This window comes from Tachysurus vachellii, chromosome 4, assembly GCF_030014155.1.
Source record: "Tachysurus vachellii isolate PV-2020 chromosome 4, HZAU_Pvac_v1, whole genome shotgun sequence".
NCBI classification, from domain to species: domain Eukaryota; kingdom Metazoa; phylum Chordata; class Actinopteri; order Siluriformes; family Bagridae; genus Tachysurus; species Tachysurus vachellii.
In genome coordinates, this window is record NC_083463.1 from 27134214 (window position 1) to 27152971 (window position 18758).

Here is an 18758-nt window from a genome sequence, read left to right on the forward strand (position 1 = left end):
AGTTCCAGCCTCAAAGATACTCCAATCAGTGCAGAACTCAAAACACTCTTGTAGTTCCTGCTTTGCCTCACTGGTCCATCTCTTCACTGTTTTTACTATAGGCTTAATAGATTGACAAGACACGTCCCTTTCTACTCATTGGCTACACGTTAGTTTTGTTTTTGTTTTGTTTGTTGGCCCAACACAGTTTTCTGAAGCATTTCTCAAACAACTGAAGCATTTTCTCAAACCACCTTTAAGTAGTTTTAAACAACTAGTTAATTAGTTAATTGAGGATATACGGTGCATTGCAAAAGTATTCACACACACAAACCTTTTGTCTTTTTCCTATTTTGTTGCCTTACAACCTGGAATTTAAATGGATTGATTTTTCAAATGATTTACAATTGAATTACACAACATGCTTACAATTTCTGAGATGCAAAATATTTTTTATTGGGAGCAAACAAAAGAAATACCAAAAAAACAGAAAACTTGGGTGTGCATAACTATTCACCCCCTCAAAGTTAACACTTTGTTTAGCACCTTTTGCAGCAATTACAGCTGTAAGTCTGTTTGGGTATGTCTATGAGCTTAGCACATCTAGCCACTGGGATTTTTGCTTATTCTTCCAGGCAAAACTGCTAATTAAGTTGGATGGGTTTCGCTGGTGTACAGCAGTCTTTAAGTCACACCACAGATTGTCTATTGGATTGTGATCTGGGCTTTCCCAACACATTTAAATTTTTCTCCGTAAACCAATTGAGTGTGGCTTTAGCAGTGTATTTAGGGTCATTGGTCTTGCTGGAAGGTAAACAAACCTCCTTCCCAGTCTCATCTCTTAGGGCAATCTGAAGAATTGCCCTTTATCCATCACTCCTTTGATTCAGTTTCCCTGAATTCCCTGGAAGAAAAACACTCCCACAGCATGATACTGCCTCCACCATGCTTCACTGTGGTGTTGGGCTTGTACCAGACATAGCGTTTTCTTTTATGGCCAAAAAGTTTATTCTCATCTGACCACAGTACCTTCTTCCAGATGTTTGGGAAGTCTCACACACGTCTTTTTGCAAACTCAAGACGTTCTTTCTTGTTTTTTTCTTTAGGCAAGGGCTTTCTTCTGGCCACTCTTCCATAAAGCCCAGCTCTATGGAGTGTACGACTAATAGTGGTCCTATGAACAGACACTCCAGTCTTTGCTGTGAAGCTCTCCATCACCTATAGGGTTATTGTTGGTATTTTGGATGCTTCTCAAATTCATGCGTTTTGGTGGGTAGCCCTCTCTTGGCAAGTTTACTGTGGTGCCACATTCCTTCCACTTTGCTACGGTGGATTTAATGGTGCTTCATGGGATATTCAATGTTTTGGATTTTTTTTGTAACCAAACCCAACTGCTGCTTTCTTGATGCTGCCGTTTGCTCAGTGGTGTTGCAGGTTTTTCAGAGCAAGTATATATGTAATCTGAGATGACATGTCACGTCCACTGCAGACAGGTGGACTTAATTTAACTAATTATGTGACTTCTTGAGGTAATCGGTAGCGTGCCAGAACTTCATAGCAAAAGGAGTGAATACAAATGCACACCAATTTTTTTTTAAGTATTTTGTGTAGATCCACTACATAAAAGCCAAATGAAAATCCTTAAAATTCCAGACTATAATGCAAAACAAAATAGGAAAAAGGCAAAGGGGTGAAAACTTTTACAAGGCACTGTATAGACCTAACAGATAAAGTAGGTAATTAAAAACATTCACACACTGCTGAAGACCCAAATGTATGTGCAAGTACTTTTGAAAAATAAGCTTAACTTAAACCTGGTAAACACCTGAGACAATATGTCTCACACATGTCTCTTTCCACAACAGGAGACACGGTGTAAAGTTGCAACTAAAGTAATCCAAAACCATTTAACTGCAGATGTTGTTACATAGGTGTAAAACAAGACAGGTCACTTATATTAAATTCATTAATATATAAAAATTTAATTTATTGTAGTTAACACACAAACTAAACAGGAGATGCCGACAAAGTGGAAATAAAGAATTTGGTGCACACAAATACAAGAATAAGCTGAATGAGAGTGACATGACAGAACAAAACATGTTACATTTTCGTTGAGCGTATAGTAAAGTCTCTAAATAAAGTTAGGTTCCACATGCTTGCTTAGCCGTGGGATTGAGAGAATAACTGTGCTAACATAGTGGTTATGCTATGCTAGTTAGTTAAAATACATTACATTTACACAGACAAAGTGAGCTTGCATTTCACAGAATAGCCAATAATTGTCATGAAATCTTAGCAAGTTGTCTAGTTAGCAACAACAACAAAAAAAACTACCTGTGATAGAGGTACAAATCTAGATGTCAAATGATTACAACTACATTTAAAACAATCTTGCGGAGAGAAACGATTAGATAAAATATAGTACAATTTGGAGTTGATTATAAAACTATTCAGTAGGGTTTGTATCCCTTGATGCAAAAAACATGTCTGGTGAACTACATTTGAGTCAATTGGAAAACCGTAGATTAGATATTTCACATAAAGTGGAAAGATAATAAAAGGTGATACTGAACTGCATAGAGTGCAGACATTTATGATGACATTTCTTGTCAATGAACGATGAAGTTCCCTATTTAACTGTGTTCCTTAATAATACACAGACACACACACACACACAAGCCCCTTTCTATGTGTGAAATAGCACCAAAGGGCTCGTTACTTCATTTTGTAGTATAATTTGTATAATAATAAGTTAACTTTGTGTTATTGACTTTATAGCACTTTCTCCCTAGTAACAAAAATTGACATTTAAATTATTTTCTTTATCTCGTCATAAAACACTAGCACCAGGGCACCTCCCATGCCCCTGAGTATATTTGACAAAGTTCCCTTGTAGAAAGCCTGGATGCCTTCATCACGAGCAATCTTCTTCCAGCAATCCACTGTGCCAGTGTAGATGACGTCTGCTGCAATAAAAAAAGAGGTCACAGATGAATTGGCATACAAACATGACTGCTGAGGCATACAACACAAAGCTCTTTGACATTCAAACAATGACCAGATTACACACACCTGACCTCACTCTCAAGACTCTAAACACCAAACACTTTAGACACGTGTGTCATGTTATTTGATTCCTTGGTTGCTTATCTGTTTTTATGCTATTCATATTTTAGGTTTTATCCTGCACTTGTTTACTCTGTTTGCCCATGGCCTAAGCCTTTCCTGTTTTATGACTACATTTTTGGATTATGTCATTGTCTTGTTCACTCTGATAACACCGAGTGCCTACAAAACAGGTTTAGATTCTCATTTCATCAGGAAATACCCACAAACCACTATTTACCTAAATGCATGCTCTATTTAAATTGTAAGCAACATGATTGCACACTAATATAAACTCCAATGAACAAATTGAGACAGGTATAATCATGCAATCATCATTACCCTACTGGCTGTGCCAATAAAAACTGGTTATTATGGCCATTATGCTTAAACAAAGTTCTTTATGAATAGCAAGTAGGAGTGTGAGATTTAATTGAACAAAAAACACAACATGTAAAAAAAGGCAGCAGGATTCCATATGATTTGCATGCGGCATGAGCTGGACAAAGGAAAAACCCTTCAGAAACTCTTTTGGTGATAATTAGACTTTAGAATTTACAGGGTTACAATTCTTAATCAAAGATCCACAGCTGCTAGACACTTTTATTCAAACAGACATGGTTAAAACTTAGATTTATCCAAAGAGACATTTCTAACTTCAAACAGTTATCTATACCTAATATCCGAGTCATAAAGTCACACTTAATCTGGAAGAGTTTTTTCTACACCAGATGGTCAGTGTGACATTTTTTTCAGCTGCCTTGGTGTGTTTCACTGTTCTGACATGATCTGGCTTTTTTTTTCATATATTAAACACATGCCAGAAACCACATATGAAAAAATATAAAACAAGTGGACATGGGTTAAGTTGAATGTAATGATTTAGACAGCTATAAACTATTTTACTCTACAGCCATGTTCAGCTTTCAATGTAGCTACAGTGCAAAACTGAAGTAAATTCTGGACATCAAATATATCTTGATCAACTTCACTTTAACTACAAAGACAAACACGTTATTTTTTTAAATGCATCTGAAGATATTCAACCATGACATGTGGTATGCTAGTCTTGTTTCTGAACCAGCAACTGAATACTACTAAAACTACACACTTACCCCCTTTAAGTCCCGACTGCATCATCATTCTGCGGCGCACCGTATCAAATGGGTAGGAGATGATTCCAGCAAGTGTAGTCACGCTCTGTGCGATCATCCAGGTAATCACAAAGTGAGTATTCTGTGGATCTGGCAATGTACCTGTACAACAGATCAAGACACTCAGGATGATATCCATTGTTAAACTACAGACTTAAACGCTATTCAGTTATGTGCATGCGGTGGAGTCTGCCATTTTTCTGCTATTGTCTCAAGTTAGGAGATGTATTAAGTTCATGGGTAGCTATAACTGCAGTATTTCACACTGAAATGTTTGTTTTGGCTTGTAAATACACAGAGGAACTACTACATGCAATTCAAGGCTATTTTAAATACATAACTATGGCACTTAATTAATAGTATCCTTTAAATACTTATCCTTTTTTGCTTGGAGAAAGCACCATAATTAATTTAAAGTGAGTTATAAGCTTTGAATAGTCTTTGATTAAATCTGAAACCAACAATTCATTTTGAAAAAATTAAAAAGATACATTTAACCCTCCTATTGTCCTCCTATACAAATTAGGAGCGCTGAGTCAACTTGACCTTGTCTGTTTTGACTGCTTATAAAAAATGAAGTATATATGATAGCCTTTTTTTTTCTTCACCTTTTTAGTCAAACTTGTTTCCAACATATTAACATATATTTTGCAAAAAAAATATATATTTATATTTGGTATAATAAACCTTATTTATATACAAAAATGCCTAATTTTTTAGTAAAAAAAACATAAATTTTGAATTATTTTCACTATAGAGGCACAAAAGTTAATGCACAATTACAGGCTGGTATATTTCAAGGGCTGGAGATTGTTTTGAAACCATTTTGACCATTTTTAATGACAGCAAATAATAAAACCTGTTTTTTCCAGGCCAAATTGACTTGAATGCTTATAAATCAAAAATTCTACAATTATTACTATTCTGTGTGTAATATCTATTTTACACTTGTAATATCTATTTTACCCACCTGATGTCATCTGATCAACCAACAACAGGCCACACACATACACACACAAACATGCCATAATTTCATGTGAATAAAACTTCGTTTACCTCCCTATGTTTTTTTATTATACTTAATTTATGAATGATTGTTTTTATTTTTTTGGAGGCCCAATGAATTGCAATGCCCAATGCTTGTGTGTGAGTATGAGTGTGTGTGTGTGTGTGTGTGTGTGTGTGTAAAGCTTGTTGGTAGATCAGATTTTGCCCCCAGTTGGACAAATGCATCGAAGTGTGAAATATTTACAAATGAGTAGCTTTTGTTTCTGGAGGCCTAATGAATTGCTATGTCCAGTACTTGTGTGTGTGTGTGTGTGTGTGTAGCATCATTTCGGTAGATCATATTTTGCCCTCTGCTAGGCAAAGGTAGATCAAAAGTGAGAAATATTTACAAATGTGTAGCTTTTTTTTCCTGGAGGCCTAATGAAATGCAATGCCCAATATGTGTGTGTGTGTGTGTGTGTGTGTGTGTGTGTGTGTGTGTGTGTGTGTGTGTGTGCGCATGTGTGTGTATGTGTGTGTGTGTGTGTGTGAAATGTTTACAAATGTGTACAGTAGCTTTTGTTTTGTCTGGAGGCCAACTGAATTGCAATGCCCAATGCTTTGAACAGTGTTTGACTGTGTGTGTGTTTGGCATCATTTCAGTAGATCATATTTTGCCCTCTGCTAGGCGAAGGCATATCAAAAGTGTGAAATATTTACAAATGTTTGGCTTTTTTTCTTTTCTGGAGGCCTAATGAAATGCAATGCCCAATGTGTGTGTGTGCATGTGTGCGTGTGTGTGTGGGGTGTGAGTGTGTGTTTTGGGTGCGTGTGTTAGTGGACATTTTATGTGTGCATTTTTGTGTCTGTATGTATGTTCATTGCGCTGAAAAGGGCAGAAGTGTGACCTATTGCCCCACTAAATGTGGCCGGGTCAAAATGACCCAAGCTGTTCCAAAACGCAAAGTATATATTGTTCTGAACACATAGTTCAACGAAAATATACAAAATTAATTTTGCTTGCAAAGTTCATAATTTGGAAGTTCAATCCTGCTAAATTTCAGGCAAATATGTGGAAGAAAACCCAAGTTATGACACATTAAAATCTTCCAGCCGGGTCAAAAAGACCCAGGGAAAATAGGAAGGTTAAATGAGTTAAATGAGCAAATCATCTTATATCACATCTTAACACACTTTATGATTTATCCTATGGCTGTATTTGTTGTGTTTACAATTCACTACTGACACACTGTATAAAAAATTAGAGCAAGTGCTGGATCAAGTGCTATTTTATAAGCTGCTGAATAGTAAGTGTGGAAGCCTGTTCAATATAACATTAAAAATATTCCTGTGATGACTACAATTAGAATAGAATTATTTATGCTGTAGTATATTGCCAATATACTAGACTCCTAATAAATGATTATTTCTTTGCTTGGTGTATATGGGTGAGATGGCCTGGTTTATACAAATCTTTAGTCATGTCACATATGTGTGTCTTGTTTTCATGTTGCAGTGCAATACATTCAAAAAAGAATCTATTTTCAAGTGTAAAGGGAATTGCTTGTCTTTTAGACAAGCAATTACCTTTAGGTAATTTTAGATTATATTGAAAAAAAACCCACCTTGACGGCATCTACTCAAGATTAATTTGGCAAACTTGAAAAGTACATGCAGGTATTTTCTCAATGGGGGATCCCAGCAAACATTCTTAAGCATGAACATTTGGATTTTGAAGTCATCCAAAATGGCTGTCAGTATGCACAAATGTAAATCTAGTTGTAACTAACTGTGAAACAGTGCTCTTACTCTTGATGGTGTCATAGATGCCAAAGTAAGCAGCTCTGTAGATGATGATGCCCTGCACAGACACATTGAAGCCACTGTAAAAACCTCTTGGTCCATCGGCTTTGAGTATTTTCCCAAAACAGTCACCCAGTCCAGTGAATTCCCTCTGTGCTCTCGCCTTGCCGATATCTGCTGCTAGACGAGTGCGAGCAAAGTCTAGTGGGTAGACAAAACATAGAGATGTGGCCCCAGCGGCACCACCTGATGCCAGGTTACCAGCAAAGTAGCGCCAAAACTGTGTGCTCTGGTCCACACCATCCAGGAATAACTTCTTGTACTTGTCTTTGAAGGTGAAGTTGAGAGCCTGTGTTGGAATGTATCGGATCACGTTGGCCAGGTTGCCTCTCCAGTATGAGAGGACGCCTTGCTCTTTGGGGATGCGAATGATGCAGTCGATAAAGCCCTTGTAGTGCTTCGCTGCCACGATTTGCTTGCTGGCATGTTGTACCTATAGGGAGATTTGACTCAAGTTAGATCTTCAGGTAAGTCTGCCCTCAATGATCCATCAATGGTGTATTTGTGCCTCAAGCTCATTGTTTCTTATGATTGCCTCCAGTTTGTACTGCAATCCTGACCAGATAAAGCAGCTACTTACAATGTATGATGAATGAATGTAGATCAGTCTTTACAGAGATTTCTAAAAACTCTCAGATCAGCAGTTCAGCAGTTCACAGTTCAGCTTTGTAATTATGAGAGGTCTATAAAGTAGCTCTGTAATCTACTAGACCACTGCTGTGTGTGTGTATGTGTGTGTGTGTGTGTGTGTGTGTGTGTGTGTGTGTGTGTGTGTGAGTGTGTGAGAGAGAGAGAGAGAGAGAGAGAGAGAGAGAGAGACACTAATCTGGTAGCACTAGCCTTCCTGTAACTTTCCTTTGTCTTAAATTATATGATAAGATACCATAACCTGATCGGGTGACCTGTTGGTTAGACAAATGTCTACCTCAGGAAGTGTAAATATCTAGATATATTATATACTAGATATATAAATTATACACCACCTTAGAGGGCATATGCTTAGGGATTATACAATCTTTTACTGTACAGGATCATGTTGCATGTTTAAGCAATTATCATAATGAGGAACAAAACTAGCTTTAGTTAACTATGCTAAAGGTTTATGCTCTTGAGGTTAAAATCTGCTTAGTCACAATGTTTAAATGTCAATAAGTTTTTATGCTGTCAGCAAAATAGTATCTCCTGGCCCTTATCCCCAGTATATATGAAGCCACTGACATACTCAATGTCATTATAACATTATTTTAATATTTTTGATTTATAATTCATTCAAACTGTTTACAAGATCAGCAATATGCTTCTCCAGAAACCAGAAACTTGCTTCTTGTAGTAGTTTGGTAGCAGTCTTTTTTAATATGGAGTATTGCTCATACTTGACATTATTTAATCACAGATAAGACTAGTACATACATGAAGATTTGGGCATGTGTTTATGGAAAAGATACTTGAGTGAGATAAATTTCTATTATGTTGTTAACATGATCCAAACTAAAGACATCATATGAAACCTGTCTTGTCTGATCACCTCAATTTGTCATAAGAGGATAATTAATGTGCATTGTGTGAATGAGTTTCTGTAAATTAAGGAATTTTATAGCACTGTGCTTTTGAATTCTTGTATCTGACCTCCAATCTGGTCAGAAGGTGTTTCCTTAACAGCGGCTAAGACAATAATACTTGCCGTATTATAACGTTTAAATTAACACACTATAATACAATATTTTTCTAGGGCAACAACTCATTCACATGACTTTTATGGCAGACACTTGAAAAGTCACCAGTAAATGTAAGCTATTCATCCATCCATCCATCCATTTTTTAAACTGATCATTCTATACAGAGTTAAGACGAGCCTGGAGCCCAACCCACAGGATTCAAGGCACAAGGTATAGGGATAGTGTATCGCAAGGCACAATCATACCCACAGTCACATTATGAACAATTTAGAGATGACAACTAACATACAAAGCATGTCTGAGGACTGGGGAGAGGAAGCCAGTGAACCCAAATCACGAGGAGATGAAAAATCCACGCAAATAGGTCAGAGGCAGGGATCGAAACCTCAACCCTCAAGGTGCAGGGCAAGTAGAAAAACCAAAATATTTAATAATTAATATGGTCTCTAAGGAGACTTTTTTTACACTTGTAGAATGAATCTTTAGTGTCAGCTGTGTGTAACGGACAGTACGTTTTACGCCACAGAACAGACACCCTTTTACGTTCTGGTTACATGTATTTATAATCTGTAAAAGAGAGTAAATGAGAGAAGCTGGTGAGTTGACTGTTTGCAGCTGATCTAACATTGTGACAACAGGAACTGACTTCCCTTGTGCCTACAAAATGCCCTTATTGTTTAGAAATGAAATTATATGTTGACACTGAAACTTTCCAGTTTTTTTGTAATTTAGACAACCTAATAATTCTATATACACTGCATTTCATCCACCTCTTACTAAAGCAGTTTGTACATATCCAGAAAAACAAGCCTATGATTGTTTGCCGAAAGCACAGACATATCATTTCATGCGCATGGCACATTACTGATTTCGGGTTTACTGGATTTGTTCTGGATGGAGCAGTTTCACTTTGTTTACTTACCTGAAGGAGCAGCTTGACTCTCTCGAGTGGAGCCACGACGGTCTCTGATACCGCAGCAGCGACGCAAACAGCCAGGAAGTCCTTGGCGAAGGAGACTGAGGACTCGCTCATGTTCTAGTCTACAACTGCAGTAGCAGGTGTCGGAGATCAGACATCAGAGGGATCACCTGGAAACGGTGATGCGATGTTGGGCACCTCCCAGAAAACCGAGTGGACACGACTATAGTAACGGAGACAGAATGGAAACAATAAGAGAACCTTCTTATTCTTGTTTCCTCAGATTCATCCTACAAGGAACCACAGGGAAGGAGGAACCTGAAATGCTCTGTTATTATTATTATTATTATTATTATTATTATTATTATTATTATTATTATTATTATTATTATTGGTGTTGGTGGTGTTAGTGTTGGTAGTGTTAATTAATGAATTCATTAATTAATAAGTGAAGGGTTGTGTGACAGCATTACAAATAAAATAAAATCACAGTTATCGACATATAAAAATTATTATTATTTGTGGTTGGGTTGTTCAATTAAAATTGTAAAGACAACAAATATTTTGTATTTGCAATCTAAAGATTTAACATAATTTTTTGATTACTATCCATGTCACTTCCACGTGCAATATTATGCAATGAGATATGTTTGCTGATTTAAAAAAAAAAATAATAATAATAATTATTATTATTATTATTATTATTATTATTATTATTAACAAATAAATAAATAATTATATATATCAACTCATATATCAACTATGTATGTATATATATATATATATATACACATATATATATATATATACGTATATATATACGTATATATATATACGTATATATATACACATATATATACGTATATATATATATATATATATATATATATATATACATATATATATATATATAGAGAGAGAGAGAGAGAGAGAGAGAGAGAGAGAGATTGGTCATTTTTACACACATCCACCTTAAATCTCTGTTCTATACATTTTCTCCGTAATTGTACATTTTCTGGCATTAACACGTTTATATGTTTATGTATTTGTATGTTTTCATTTTGTTCCTGAGGGAAACTGAGGTGGATTCTGATGCTTTATCGCCACCTATTGGTGTGGGGCAAATACTCATTTTATGACTTTTCAACAGGTTAGAAAACTGCCATGACTAATAACCTATATATTTATAAAACATATACAAAAGAACACTGATCAGCCACCAGAACACCTCTGGCCCACAATCACATTCTTTATGAGCTTTAAGTAAGTTACAAGGTGGGGCCTCCATGGATTGGACTTTTTCATCTCATTTTCTCTACTCATTTTCAATTCTTTCTCTTGTTCCTCAAACCATGCAGTGTGGCAAGATGCATTTTCTTTTCAAGATACAAGATGCATCTGGTGACAGAGTGAATACAGTTACCATGAAGGAATGTACATAGTCTGCAGCTACATTTGTATATATATATACTGTATATGAGTGCCAAGACCCAGGGTTTTCCAGCAGAATACTGCTCAGTGAATCAGACTGCCTCTGCCAGCTTGCCTTCTTCCCACAGTATATTCTGTTACTCAGTTTAGCCATACACATGTACAAAGAATCATGATTTGTCAGACCACCTCCATGGGCCAGTTCTGATGCTTAAATGCACATTGTAGATGCCTGTTCTAGTGGACAAAACTCAGTATAGACATTTTGACTGGTCTGTTACTGCAGAGCCATATATGCAAGCTGCATTAACTTGATCAGCAATTTGTGCAACAGGAAGCACGTGGGATTCTCTTCACCTGTCAGTGGTTTAAATCTTATGGTTGGTAGGTGTATATGTAAGAATGTTAGAAAGTAGGGATGAGCGAGTACAGCATTATCTGTATCTGTATCCGTATCTGTTAACCATATGAATTATCTGTATCTGTACTCGGAGTGGGTGGGGCCTAACCCGGAAGTTGGCGGGGCTTGTCTTGAAACGGGCGGGGCTTTAACCGGTAATAATTAATTTGTAATATTTATAACACTAGCTTACTACCTTTATGGTTTTATGAAATACAGCAAAAACGTGTCAGACACTCAGTGTCTGGTTACTGGTTAGAGACAGCTGAAGGTTTAAAAAAGAAAAAAAATGTCCGACAGGCAGAGACGCAATGCGAGTCGCATTCTACCAAGCAAGCACCACGTCTGAACGAACCCACGTTTACTAGAACTCTACTGGTTAGTAAGTACGTATTATTAACGTTACAACCCGAAGTAAAAAGCTGAAGAATCCCTAAACGTTAACGGAAAAGACCCGCGAACCCGAGTGACTGAGGGAGAGACAGAGAGCTGTTCTGTGTGTGACTGTGAGTGAGCAGAGCGAGATACAGCAACACAATACATCTGTATGTGTGTAGGGGAGGGGCGCTGTGACTAGCCTATCACTGTAGGGGAGGGGCGCTGTGACTAGCCTATCACAGAACGCTGACACAATCAGCTAGCCAATGATGATTTTCATTCAATCCGAGCACAGATATTGACTCGTATTACTCGTATAATACTCGTACTCGGCAGAAGTGCTTTATCCGTACCGGATACTCGTTTCAGCCTAGTATCCGGCTCATCTCTATTAGAAAGCTTGGTTTCAATAGGACCTTTGTAGCCTGCTAGTTGACAACCGATCCTCATCCATCTCCCAAATCTCTCACTTGCTAGCTCCAAGTGCCACAGCCTGCATGGATGAAGTCATTCTACACATCACACTATTAATGTTCTTATTGCTTTATGAAATGGATTATATATAGCACGTCTCATGGGCTAACAAAACAATATGTCATGCCATGAGTGAGTATGCTACAAATAACTTATTATAAATACTATAATAATAATATAGTAATAAAACTATAACTAGGATGAAAATGAAAGCCTAAAGCATTGAACAGGTATTAACATGGTTTTTCAGCCAGTTATTCATTCTTCTTTAGAATGTGAAATTAATATTTATTTTATAATAAAAAAAAGAGAACAATTGGAGTGTGTTGGGAGGTTTGTTTTATTAACAGCAGAAAGCTTAGAGAAACCTATTAGCCTGTCAGGGGACATCACATGTCTGTGTTCCCACGTGCTCCCATTCAGCATTGTATAGAAATAAATAACACTTTATTATGAATGAATTGTAACAAACACACAACAGAACAGGGTTTGTTCAGCTATTCAGTTTTAATTGCATGCCACGTTTCGTTCACGCGCACAGCTGAAACAAAAGCAGCCCATTTGTGAATTTACATCGCCATCTTGCACATAAGCCATCTATCTATTAGCGGTGACTAAAAGCGTGTAAGCGGCTGAAGCTATAAATGCGCCTGCACGCGCCGCACCGCAGACCACTTTCCGCTCGAGACGGTCACGCGCTCTTGCTGTGAATACAAAACGACACTCAATAACACCGTCGAAGAACTTTTAGACTAAGCAGGAAACATGTCCACGGTGAGCGCGCTACCTTTCTTCAAACCCCTCCATGCGTCCGTGTCGCCCGCGAGACAGCGGCGCCACACACTTCCGGCCAGCGAGTTCCGGTCCCTCAACACCGAGGACGCGATCAGTGTGTTCGAGATCGAGAGAGAGGGTGAGTTACAAAATAACACTGTTTATTATAGCTTTATACACGAATAACATTTCAAATCATGTCTAATTCACTTCATTCATTTATTATTATTATTATTATTATTATTATTATTATTATTATTATTATTATTATTATTATTATCCAGGTTACTATCCTGAGGGTTTGTTTTAGGATCCATAATTTTTTAAAACTAAAAAAACATCAGTTCAAACAATAAAAACATTTTCGATGCGATTCAGACTGTACACCCTTAAGATTCTGGGAAAAATGTTCCCTTTATACTTAAAGTAGTTTTTTTAAATAAATAAATAAATAAATAAATAAATAAATAAATAAAGTGTCTGAAATGCATTTAGGTTTGTTTATAAGTGATTATTGTTTTGTTTTTTTTGTTGCACTCAAGTAGATTAATCTGTGCATTAAGGGACATAAAGGTTTATTTGTTTAGTTCCATTATGCTTCAGTATGTTAAGAGACACATTAAAGTTCTACAGCACACTAGAGGGGAATATATATGTATTTATTTATTTTTTTTTACTTGAGAGCAACAAAAAAAAAAACCCAAAAAAATCACTTGAAAACAAAACTAAATGCATTTCAGACACATATGAACATAACTGAATTACATTTTAAATACTGATTCAAAAGACTACATTCAGTGTATTGAAACTGTATATTGAAACATTCATGCTACATGTGCTATAGTAGACAGTAGAAGCATGTAGGTTTCTTTAAATTTGTAAAAAAGTACTACATAATAACTAATTTTATTTTTTTAAAAAAAGCAGGCACATTTTTGCTCAACAAAAACTATAAATATTGTTTTTGTTATTTATATTGTATTAAGTTACTTAATTTATGCTGTAAATGTAAGCACTTTTAGATTTTAGATATTGATTTTTAGCTGTATATAAAATACTTCAAAATAATTTTTTGTAGTTTGTTTACAGATTTGCTTTTAATTTGTGTAGGAAAGAAATATAGAAAACAAAACTAAGACTCTTTCTATGTATCTATTTATTTAAAAATTAGACTAAAAAAAGTTTCTAGAACCGAAATAAAAATTTTAACCAAAATATTAAAATGTGCTTTTTTAAAATCAAAAGGTATTACACTAACATATTTTTGTCTTGTGTGGTACAGCCCTCTATTTATGTCCCTTAATGGGGTTTTGAATGAATACATTAGTTTTGGCAACTAAATCAAGGTTAAAAAAAGAAAGGTTTATATGTGTCACTGATTAAGCCATGCCCTCCTTAGCGTTTATCTCTGTGTCTGGCGAGTGTCCACTGCACCTGGATGAGGTGCGTCACTTCCTCACCCTCTGCCCCGAACTGTCCCTTGGCTGGTTTGTGGAAGGCAGGCTCGTCGCTTTCATCATTGGCTCGCTGTGGGACCAGGAGCGTCTCACCACAGTGAGTGTACTCACACACCACAACAAAGAGCAAAAACATTAAAACAGTTTAACAGTACAATAACAAATTATAGAATTTTGCAGCCTCTGAGAATGACATGGGTAAGACATTTTAACAAGACATATATTTATGGTTCTGCTTCAAGCAATGGTTTAATACAAATAAACTTCAAATTTAGAAACTTAAATTAAAAAATAAACAGGTATAATTGAATGTACAATCCTGTCCACAAATAACAACAATGGATTATCCTCCAAGTACGTTTGCACCTCATTCAGGCCACTATTTTTTTTTTTAAATACAAATCAGGTATGAAAAAGATTCAGTGACATAATCAAGAAACACTAAAATATGCAAACCACCAGGAATAGGACAAAAATGAGAGCAAGACAAAAACGGCCTTTAGACTGAATGAATGAAAGTTTTTAAATTTGATATAAAACTGTGAATTCTGTTGGACAAAGAGTGAAAGTGAACTTGAACAGCCTCATACACCTCAAACAGAAATGAGAATCTGATAGAAGTAGTAATGTAGTAGAAGTAGACTAAAGTTAGTACAGAAGACACACGGAATAAATGAACAAATGAAAAAAACAGATAAAGCTGCACTCCTTTTAGGAAAAAAAAAAAGGTTAACTTAGAGATCCGAGAGGTCCAAGTCTTGTGTCCTGACTACATCATGCATAAGTAATAAGGTATATCAGGAATCTTGAAATCCTATCAGGTCGTAACCATGTCCTCTTTTGTCTCCTGTTCCTTATAGGAAGCTTTGACCCTTCACAAACCTCACGGTACCACGGTGCACATCCACGTGCTGGCGGTGCACCGTACGTTCCGACAGCAGGGCCGCGGTTCCATCCTGATGTGGCGCTACTTGCAGTATCTTCGCTGTCTGCCGTACGTTCGCCGTGCTGTGCTCATGTGTGAAGATTTTCTCGTGCCCTTCTACCAGAAATCCGGCTTCAAGGTTCAGGGCCCGAGTGAGATCACAGTGGGGCCGCTGACCTTCATCGAGATGCAGTACGCCGTGCGTGGTCACGCCTTCATGCGCCGCAATAGTGGCTGCTGAGTTGACTCAGCTGCCGTTGCTACTTTACGTTACCCCAGATGCCAAAGCAGGGTGGAGTGGGAGGCTTATTCTGGCGGGGAAGTTTTGTCACAGCTTCTGCTTCGAGTCTAGCTTCCGTCTGTGGTGTCTAAGTGTTTGCCCACATTTGTAAACGGGAAGTTGTATTAAAAAAAATGAAAGGAGGGAAAGAAATAAATTAACAAACCATTCCACCTTCGTACCACCTTCGTAACGGCTGGTTTCATGTTGTTCATACATTTTCATCTTTGTTCCCTATCATCCACAAGATGTTTTTGTGTTCTTTTCATTAAGAAACACTATTTGTTCTCCTTGGAGCACTTGTGCTTTATTTTTCTATCACATTAAAAAAAAAACAAAAAAACCTTCATTATCAGAAAGGAGGCAACGGTGGTGTAGTTAAAGAACAACAAACCATATGGAGGAGACAATAAAAATCCAAATTCTCTACTAATGAGACGGTATTGGGGTGGATTGGGATTTTAAGTGTCTCCTCTACACATTGTTAAATATACTCTCAGAAATGTATCACCATATCAGTACTGTATGGTCATATCACCCTGTCCTACATAGTGTGCATGTGTTATAATAAACAGTTCCTTGGGCGTTGAGCTGTAACGCTATTTCAGCCTTGTTGTTAAGTATCTTGTGGTTGCTCTAGATGTTTGTCTTGTAAAAGCATTAAAGCAGCATTGACTTGACACCCTGCTACTGTACTCTTCTCTAATCCGAGACCTAGAATGATCGATTCAAACAAATTAGCTTGTGCTCTGCCAGGACAACACAAGGACAGGTTTCTAATCCTGCACGTGTAAACAATATTCTTTAAGGCCCTGAGGAAACTGCTTAGAATTGTTTCCATCCATTCTCTAAAAAAACTAGAAAAATTGTATGAAAGAAGTCATTTTGTAAAGAATTCATTGTATTTAAAAGTTAACCAGAGAATTCCTCTTTAATTTTTTAGCTTGTAAGCCTACACGAGAGCTGAACGCAGGATGTTTAGCTACAGTGATGCTAAGGTTGAGACGGCTTGATCTGCATTAGAGAGCATTATCAGCGGGTTTGTTTCCAGGACCTTAAGTAACCTTTCAAAACCTGTACATGGATTCCAACATTCAAAAGCCACACAATTGGTCAAGTTAAATACGTCCAATATTAACCACCCCCTTATTCTGGATAGAATTTTGCCTTTTGCAGTAGACATGCACCACCTTTGCCTCTGGAGTCTTGCATTAAGAGATCTTTGATTTTGTACATGTTCTGTGTATATATAAAAATAATAAACCAGATTTTTCACTATTTTTGCTGCACCATTTTTTAATCTTGTAGAATAGTGACCAAATGAATGCAATACAAGTTACCAAAAACTTTCTTTTATTGAACCTAAGCACTTATAGTACAATTTCCTCCTCTGTGAGAAAACCAGAGAGTATATGCAGAATGTGTGGATGAGCACATCAACTTACAGTACACCCCTTTATCTGAGTAAAAGTGTTTAATGGCCTTTTTTTAAATATATGTATAATTTTGCTTAGAACACTGTCCAAATAGTAGATTTATTTCCAGCTCTTCCATTCTTAAGTAAATGCCCCAAGGCCATGTAATATTATTTTTTTACTTATGTGTAAAATATGCAAACTAGAAAAGTATTGTCATTGTGTAACATTTATTAAGAAAACTTACTGTTTGGTTATTCATATAAATAACAGAAAAATTACACAAACCAGGTGATAAAATAAAGTTTGGTCCAGAACATTTAATGCACATTTAATTTTTTTTTCATAACTTGAAAATGTAAAGATCATCCTTTCCCTTTTTATTTATACATTTATAAGGCACAGTACCATTTTTTTTTAAGTAGAAAAATTATTTCAAACCAGAAATGTAATGGCAGTTTGAATAAAATATACAAAAGTGATCACTACATGTACAAAACAATACATTGGGTTATTTAAAACGCAGTAATGTAAACATTTGAGTCCACCCAGGAAGTCAAGTGCTGCATCACAGGCCACAAACAGTATGTATCATTATTTGGTCTGCAGTAACCTGTATGATGACGACGACATGCTGGAACATCCAGTTCTCATGTAGAGTATTGTGCATGGCAGACAAATGGCAATGAGACGTTCGCACCGTGTCTTCTGTCCTCAGAGGTGTTGCACAGCAGACGCTAATCCAGCTTTGCTGCATTGAGCTGATGACTGAACATTAATCAAATCCTGCTGTTGTGAGATCATCCCAATCAGGCTATAGTCCATTTCATGCAATGTTTTTTCTCTCTACAAGCCAGACACATACCGAGACCACAATGTCTCATCAGCAGACACAAGTGAGATTGCTGGAGAGATCAGAATTGTCCAGATTATTCTGAAAGCTCAGATATTAGATTTATAGGAGAACATTAAGAGATAAGAATTCCTCATTTGATAATAAACATCACTATTCCTCATTATGAGAAATGAATTGTTCAAGTTCAGTGAAATTCTAATAAAAATGTCAGGAATTAAATAGGTTGCGCATAATGTTATAGGAAAATAATCAAAGTGTTTTATTCCATTTATACCATAGCAAGTTGCTAATGCTAACTATTTTAATTATACAAATTCAGTTTTCTGATTTTACAAAATCAACAAAGGGTACAGTGAGCGCCAAATTACACATTGTGGAAGATCTGCACAATTTCTTTAACCACGGTCTTTCCCTCACCTACATCTTTTTTGTCTCTCTATTAAAAGTTAACCAAGAAACAGCAAATTTCTGCATCCTGAAGATGTGTGAGAAAAAGTAAAGGAACAGCTTTAGCCAGTACAATGCATCAACACTGGAGTCTCCTTCCAAACAGGTTCAGATAAAAGCCTCCTCTCTCCTGTGTAAAATTAAACATCAATAATATTAAAACCTGAGGAAATACCATCTTGGTATGAAAGTGTAATTATCGTACATGCATACACCATCCGGCCAACATGTTCCT

At 36.5% G+C, this 18758-nt stretch overlaps 2 protein-coding genes across 3 annotated transcripts; one reads left to right on the top strand and one right to left on the bottom strand.

The window, feature by feature from the left end:
- Positions 1 to 1804: 1804 nt before the first annotated feature.
- On the bottom strand, positions 1805 to 9827 carry LOC132844027 (ADP/ATP translocase 2-like). 2 transcript variants are annotated; one of them, XM_060867184.1, is made up of 4 exons: positions 9690 to 9827; positions 7038 to 7524; positions 4203 to 4343; positions 1805 to 2945 (listed from the first exon to the last, which is right to left on the bottom strand). In XM_060867184.1, exons 1-4 carry the CDS (start codon positions 9798 to 9800, stop codon positions 2791 to 2793), a joined length of 894 nt encoding a protein of 297 aa, XP_060723167.1. In that variant the 5' UTR covers positions 9801 to 9827; the 3' UTR covers positions 1805 to 2790. The 2 variants fall into 2 exon arrangements, with proteins under 2 accessions (XP_060723167.1, XP_060723166.1); XM_060867183.1 differs by having other exon boundaries at positions 1805 to 2948.
- Positions 9828 to 12953: 3126 nt separating this feature from the next.
- On the top strand, positions 12954 to 17083 carry aanat1 (arylalkylamine N-acetyltransferase 1). The gene is made up of 3 exons (XM_060868659.1): positions 12954 to 13282; positions 14543 to 14697; positions 15461 to 17083. The coding sequence occupies exons 1-3, from the start codon at positions 13135 to 13137 to the stop codon at positions 15764 to 15766; spliced, it is 609 nt and encodes a 202-aa protein (XP_060724642.1). The 5' UTR covers positions 12954 to 13134; the 3' UTR covers positions 15767 to 17083.
- Positions 17084 to 18758: the final 1675 nt, after the last annotated feature.

Bases quoted from the DNA above. Each gene is read 5' to 3' on its own strand.
- LOC132844027 (XM_060867183.1), bottom strand. From the start codon at position 9,800: ATGAGCGAGTCCTCAGTCTCCTTCGCCAAGGACTTCCTGGCTGTTTGC. The intron at 7,525-9,689 runs GTAAGTAAACAA...ATCTCCCTATAG, and splicing joins GAGTCAAGCTGCTCCTTCAG to GTACAACATGCCAGCAAGCA. The intron at 2,949-4,202 runs GTAAGTGTGTAG...TTTTTATTGCAG, and splicing joins GCAGTCGGGACTTAAAGGGG to CAGACGTCATCTACACTGGC.
- aanat1 (XM_060868659.1), top strand. From the start codon at position 13,135: ATGTCCACGGTGAGCGCGCTACCTTTCTTCAAACCCCTCCATGCGTCC. The intron at 13,283-14,542 runs GTGAGTTACAAA...TGCCCTCCTTAG, and splicing joins GTTCGAGATCGAGAGAGAGG to CGTTTATCTCTGTGTCTGGC. The intron at 14,698-15,460 runs GTGAGTGTACTC...TGTTCCTTATAG, and splicing joins ACCAGGAGCGTCTCACCACA to GAAGCTTTGACCCTTCACAA.